Source organism: Cornus florida, unplaced genomic scaffold, assembly GCF_030987335.1.
Source record: "Cornus florida cultivar Cherokee Brave unplaced genomic scaffold, ASM3098733v1 CherokeeBrave_3.0.0_Hap2_Chr10, whole genome shotgun sequence".
Lineage (NCBI taxonomy): Eukaryota > Viridiplantae > Streptophyta > Magnoliopsida > Cornales > Cornaceae > Cornus > Cornus florida.
In genome coordinates this window covers 34,771,487-34,778,799 of record NW_026775580.1, presented here as the reverse complement: position 1 = coordinate 34,778,799, position 7,313 = coordinate 34,771,487, and the positions used below count along the sequence as shown (strand labels likewise).

The 7,313-nt window shown below is 37.1% G+C and overlaps 1 protein-coding gene across 1 annotated transcript; it reads left to right on the top strand.

Annotated features, from left to right (window-relative positions):
- Nucleotides 1-6,005: 6,005 nt before the first annotated feature.
- On the top strand, nt 6,006-7,084 carry LOC132277482 (uncharacterized). The gene is made up of 3 exons (XM_059779335.1): nt 6,006-6,204; nt 6,510-6,684; nt 6,808-7,084. The coding sequence occupies exons 1-3, from the start codon at nt 6,006-6,008 to the stop codon at nt 7,082-7,084; spliced, it is 651 nt and encodes a 216-aa protein (XP_059635318.1).
- The last annotated feature ends 229 nt before the right edge of the window (nt 7,085-7,313 follow it).

The following is a 7,313-nucleotide window of genomic DNA, read 5'->3' as shown; positions in this document are numbered from 1 at the left end:
ATATAAGAACATGGAAACCCGTTGTCAACTGATGACTTTGGGAAGGTTTCCATGATCAGAAACTTTTGTCTTGCCGTCCGAGCCAAGTCGCGTCGGGATTATTATTTCTTCAGAGAACTAATCATTCCCACAGACGGTGCCAGCTGTTGATGCGGAAATCCTCACGACGGCGTTTACCTGCAAAACAAAGGGACGTCACCTCGAATGGCACCGGTGGGGTGCCGGCCGAGGACCCTCCGACGATCAAGTTAGTACTTGTAATCGTATCACATAATAATTATGTATATTCTGTTTAGGGATTTTTTCTCGTACCTTCTTTAAGGGCTTGGTGCCCTATTTATGGTTGTCGATTGGAATCCAATTGGTTTTGCCGATGTCGATGGTTGATCTTATCTTCCGCTTGTGCGAGATCATAGGAGATTTATTGCCAGATTTGTCGGGGATATGAATAATCCTTTTGACCTCCTTCAATTATGATAGGATTATTCTTACCCTGTTGAACCACGTCAGATTTCATTATACTTGATAATGAAATCTAATCAATCTTATCGAGGGTAGGGTAGGTTTATATTTTTCCCTGTCAGTTACAATTCTTCTATTGGTTCATTGTGATCATTGTTGATGCAAAATTGGTGATTTAAAATTGGAATTAAAAGAAGATTAGTTTAAAATTTGTACTTATTATTATTATTTTTTAATTTAGACATAATGTTCTTTGTTGTGAATGGAGTATATACTAATACCCCAAGCTCACATCAATTCCTTTCCACCTGGGTAGTCCGATCCTTTGCTTTTCCTTTGCCTACTCCTTTTTCCAGATTCTAGTTTTTTTGAGTTCTTAGGATTTCTGTTCATGAGGCTGTTTTTTTGGTTGGAACTCTTTCTCTGATGAGGAAGTTGAAAGTCCTGAGGAGGGTCCTGCTATTCGCATGTACAAGGACATGCATTTTAGGGAAGAAACTGGATGGGTAAGCAAGATAGCTAAGCAGAACTACGTAAGTTTTTTTCCCCCCATTTTACTTTCTTTTTACTTTTCTTAATGTGTTATTATTACCATCTTGTTTGATAATAAGATTGTGTGTATGTGTAGTAAATTAGTTACAGTATATATACTTATATGTAGAAGTATATATGAATTGCTATTCTGATAATAAGATTGTGCGTGTATGTGTAGTAAACAACTTGATACATGATTTGTTGCATTCCTTGATGCATTTAGTATTTCTTCTTGCTTTGAGTGTGGTATACAAATTGTTATTATTATTTTTCTTTATCCTTAAGAACATAAGGAATTCATCTTCCAGATATATTTTTCTTTGATGGTGTGTGCATTATTATTTGTCTTAGCTTGTACTACTATTTTGATTTCTCCTTATTTGATTGTGTTTATGCCTTTTTTGATTTAGGTACTTTGTTATCTTGACTCACCCTTTGCCGGTACCTAAGGCCGGATAAATAAAAATAAAAAAAAGAGAAAATTAGAATAGGAACATGGAATATTGGGAAACATCCTCAAATTTATCATAATCACCAGGCTTACAATTAGCATTGAAAGAAATTTAATCAAAATATCTCTGCAACCAAACACACTGGGGGCATAAACTGATCTTCAACATGACTCATGTGAAGAAATCATATAAAGTATGTATGGAAAAAGTGATGATAATTAAAACAATTTTCTTAATCTTCTTCAATATATATATATATATATATATATATTAAACAAAACTGAGCAAAAAGCAGATTGGAAAAATTAAATTGACGTAGAGGACACATGACTACTACAAAAAATAATTAAGATGACATCATCCAAAATATCAAATAATTTCAGAAGTATAAGTGATAAACATTACAAGAAACTTTTGGGAAAATTGACAATAAAAAACAACATACCAGTACAACACATTTATTTTGTGTTTTTTCCTAGTGTCAGTATTGAAATGAAAACAGAATACTGCAAATGAGGAAAATAAGTAGGAAATATCAGTACAGTGAAGAAATGCAAAAAATCAGAAGAAAAGTGAAGAGAAGGTGACTATAGAACTGAGAACCTTTCTTTAGTTTAGAATGAAAAAAGTTGTTTAGTTATTGATAGCAATACTACTTTTTTATGGACCTACTGATGTTTAACATTACATTAATCTTAATTTCAGGAAGAAATGAAAGAAAAGTTTTCACAAGTTTCTCTCAATTCTGATGGTACCAGTCCTATCATAAATGATGTTGAGATAGTGGAAAACCAATTAGGTATCAGAAAAGGATATCTTCGTGAGTTCGGAAATGGTTTTGTAGCTCCGAGCCATCAACGTGCATCCTCATCTTTTGAAGAGGCTTCTAGAAAAAGGGCGAAAAATGTTAAAGAAAAAAATGCACAACTTATGGAGAAAGTTACAAGTTTGGAGGAGAAGTTGGATATAATTTAGAAGCTACTCGAGCAGCAACAGCATCTCCTTGACCAGCAATAATAGCAGCAACAACAGCTCCTTGAGCAGCAACAATAGCACCAACAACTGCTACCACCACGCTTCCACCAATATCAACATTCTCCATCACATTCCCAACAGCAGCATGCCTCGCCAAGCTGGTATCAACAGCCGCCAACAATCACCTGAATGAACTATAAAGATAATTATTTTGGTAGATTTATTTTGGAGCTTTTTGATGGCTAGCTAGCTGATTTTTAACTATTTTGGTACGTTTTTAGCCTGCATTTTCATGATTGCATTCAGTTTAAAATGATGTTTTAATTTTTAAGGATGTTTGGAACCATTTGATGTTAAAGCAGCCAGTACATACTTTTAGTTCTTGCTTACAAAACTGGAGAATTTGTAGTTTCATCATGAGATTAAGAGCTTGTTTGTTGGCACCGTATTGTGGTGATGATCAATTTTTTTCTTTCTAGAATGATATTGTGGATGTATGTACTTTTTAGTTCTGGATGTTTTGGTTTAATAAGTTTTTCTAGAACACAAATCCAGTAGAGTAAAAACCAAAAAAAAAAAAAATAATAATAATAATAATAATAAAAAATAATAATAATAAAAAATAATAATAATACAAATTTAATAATAATAATAATAATAAACCATATTAGGGAAAATACAAATTGTGTCTAATAAGTATTGTATTAGGGACAGACAACAAACCCGTCTATAATATATCGACTATTAGGGACAGTAAATACCGTCCCCAATAATAAATGAAAGGGGACGGTCTTATTTGGGACAGTAAGTCCGTCCCTAATAAATCGACCTATTTGTGACAATAGGTCCGTCCCTAATAAATCAAACGTGGACGGTCTTACGTCCTTAAAGGTTAAACTTTTTAAGGACGGACAACTTTTACCGTCCCTAAAAATCTTATGGGATACAACTATTAGGGACGGTCGAATTCGATCATTAGGGACGGTCTTAGGGCTTTTAGGGACAGATTCAACCATCACTAAAAACCTAATTTCTTGTAGTGTCTTTTGGATAAGGACAAGGGGTTTGATCCATATAAGTAAGGTGAGATCGATCAATGTGAGATCGATTGAAAAAATTCTTAATTGATCGAAGTTTACAGATTTTCACCACTTTACTTCCACTTTGCTCCATTCTTCCATTCAGCTTGAGATTGCTTCTTTTATGCTCTAATTTGACTGAATTAGCTTATTTTGGGAATAAGCACCTGAAAAGGGCAATAACATGAAATTAGTCTTAAACGGGAAAGTAAAATAGATAAAGGTCCTAGAATATCTAAGCTTAAGGGGTTTATATGCGTACTATTCAGCGCTCATCATCACCCCTTTATTATTAATATTTTTTTCAGGACACGAAAATGAAGTGGCGGACGACAATCTACCACAAGTGTAGTCGGGTTGATGGACTTGGACTCTTTTGTGCTCGATGTGTATATTACCTATATTTTGTGGTAAATAGTATTAGGGGTCATTTTGTATCTATTACATGGGTAGAAATGGTTCTAAGACCATCCTCTTGTAACTTATGGTCTGATTATGATTTCGAAATCCATGTAAGGCCTTAAGGCCATATTTTAATGTATGATCGACTTGTTTAACTTTAATGGCGTAATGGACTAATGTATGATTTTACTTGAATGTAATATTTAACTTAGAATAAGGTCACCATGGGACTTATGGGGTGCCTAAGTGCACAAATGTTTAACCTTAGGCTTTTCTGGGCACATTTTTTTGGGTTATGATTTTCTAGAATCGGTTCAGCATTTGTGGAACTGATTTAATGGGGTGTTTTGGTTCACGTTAGGGCATTCTACCCATGTGGAACTGGTACCAAGATTTGGGAACCTGTTTAAGTCCTCTAGTGGAGTTTTTGCCCTTCATAGTTTTGTTAGCTTTGATCACCCGGCTTCGTTTGGTCATAACTTCTTTGCCAAACCCAAATTAGGTCATTCTTGAGTGCATTTTCAAGAATTTTGAATTAGCTTTCCAATAAGACTAATTTTATCTTCAAATTCCCTTCATGTTAAGTGTAAGGGTTGTTTTAGTGGGACAGTGTCGGAATCTCTCTTGAACCGTGTAAGGGTGCTTTTGGGAGATCATATCTAATGACTGTAAAATCTCATCAAACATCATAAAATGACTAGAATGGTTGTTTTAAACTTCATTTGACTAGTTTGAAGGCAGATTACCCTTTCATATTATAAAATGACCATCTTACCCCTACTGTGTCCTCGTGTTTGGTTAAGGACCCAGTTAGTGATTTGGACCCCCGGTTCGGGTCGTTACAAATTTAGTATCAGAGCAGTGGTTTGAAAACCATTAGGACAATAAGTAGAGGCCTACCTTGAGTTATGTGGGAAGTCATTTGCATTGTTATATGATTATTTGCTAAAGTGTTTTACCAGTTGAGGAAGCATGTTTAATTGTCTACTTGCTTACGTGTTTATGTGTTTACATCTATGCTTATGTTAAGGTGTTTATTGCATATCTTTGCATGCTAAGTGCTATTATAGTATTGTTTTGTGTTGAGTCATTCACGTTTAGACCTTAGTGTCATTGTTGTTGAACCATTTTCTCATTTTATTGTACAATGCCACCGTGAACAGATCCAATGGGAGTTGGATTTAGGCCAACAAGAGGTGATGTTGGTGAAAGCTTTAGCTCTAATCCCATGGAGCAAGTTGATGAGGATACAATTCTTAGGGACTTGATTCCCCTCCTACTGGAATGGACAATGTTAAGGCACCCATTGAAGAGGGTGAAGGTTTGGCTGATCTGGCACTAAACCGCTTGTTACAGAGAGCCTTGAGGGCTACAATTGCTTCTTTCCTGCAACCGGTACCGTAACTGGTAGTTCAGGTAGAGGAGACGACTGCACAGAAACGTCTCAAGTTGATTTCTGGAATTACGAAGTTGATGCCAATGATGTTTGAGGGTGGTGCAGATCCAATGGTAGTGGACGACTACCTTAACCAATTAGAGCCATTTGACCTCTATAGATGTAACGAATGATCATCTGAAAATCATCTTGGTCGCTTACAAATTTTCCAATGACGCCAAGCTTTGGGGGAAGTCGGTTGCTAACCACCACAAGGTTGAGGACATGAGTTGGGATATGTTTAAGGAGTTATTTTATGAAAAGTATTTTCTGATTACCAAGAGGTGGGAGTTAAGAAAACTGTTTGATGATCTTATACAAGGCAACGTGATAGTGACCGAGTACGAAAACAAGTTTACCTCTCTTTCTCGCTTTACTCTTGAGTCAGTGAAAAATGAAGCTGATAAGACTCGAAAGTTTGTCTCTAGCCTTTATTACCAAATAAGGCCATTGATAACAGCACAGTACTTCAAAGTTTATGCGGTGGCAGTGGAAAGAGCACTAATGTTAGAGGCAGAAGCCAAGGATATGAATGCAGGAAGGGAACAGTGGAAGCAAAAGAGGAATGTAGGATCATCTTTAGAGGGGCAGTCATGGAAAAAGAATAAGGGTGGTTCATCTTAGTTTTAGGGACAGCAGTCTGCACTATCCACTCCTACTACCCTTATGCCAATAGGGTCTACTAGAATTGGTGTCGTCTGCTTTCGCTGTTATCAGCCGGGTCACTACAAGGCAGAATGTCCACAGACATCCGTTAATTCAGGTGTATGTTTTGGTTTGGCCAATAGGGCCATAGGGTTAAGGATTGTCCAAATCAGGGAACAGGCACTGGTAATAGCAGAGGGTCACAACAAAGGCCGACACAGTTAGCTACAGTTCAGTCAGGTTTTAGACCACCGCTGCCACCATAGCCTGCCATGTCTTCTTAAGGTTCACGACCAACTAGGAGAGATACTCCTACTATGTCAGCACAACAGTCAGGTGTTCAGGTTAGCAGTTCTCAAGCACAGGCACCATAGGGACGTGTCTATGCAGTTGTCCAGGCCGACACGTCTTCTGGTCTATTAGTTCTCTGAGGTATTTTTCCAATGTTTGGTTCTTGGGCTTGTGTTTTGTTTGACTCTGGTGTATCTCATTCGTTCATATCATCATCATTCACATTTGCATCAGGGTTAGAGGTCAGTTGCATAGATCATGCGTTATGTGTCGATATGCCAGTTGGGGTTTTAGTGTCCTTGAGTAGAGTTGTGAGGCATTGTTCTATCGTGATAGCTGGACAGACTTTTGTGTTTGACCTTATCCTCCTTGAGATGACTAACTTTGATGTTATTCTCAAGATGGATTGGTTAGCTTCATTTCGTGCTATGATTGATTGTTTCAAAGGAAGAGTCACAGTTTGCACTCCCAAGGGGGATTGTTTCTTTTTCGTGGGAGATTAGAGTGATTCCCATTCTCCATCATTTTACAGGGTTCGTAGACGAGGTTGTGGTGACTACTTCTTCGCTAGTTTATTATCTAAAGAAGATGATGTTGTGGAAAATGATTATCCGGCGGTTGTTCGTGACTTTTTGGATGTTTTTCTGGAAGACTTGACGGAATTACCTCCTAGAAGGGAGATAGAGTTTACTATTGATTTTATGCCCGGTACCGCGCCAATTTCTATGGCACTGTATCGTATGGCACCAGTGGAATTAGAAGAATTAAATAAACAGCTTGATGATTTAAAGATGAAGGGTTTTATCTGACCAAGTGTGTCACCATGGGGTGCACCAGTCTTGTTTGCCAAGAAGAAAGATGGTTCTTCAAGGTTGTGCATTGATTACTGGAGGTTGAATCATGCAACATCAAGAACAAGTATCCTTTGCCAAGGATAAATGATTTGTTTGACCAGTTGAGGGGAGCTTGCTATTTTTTGAAGATAGACTTAAGATCAGGCTATTATCAGTTACGAGTTAGGGATGATAATATCCCAAA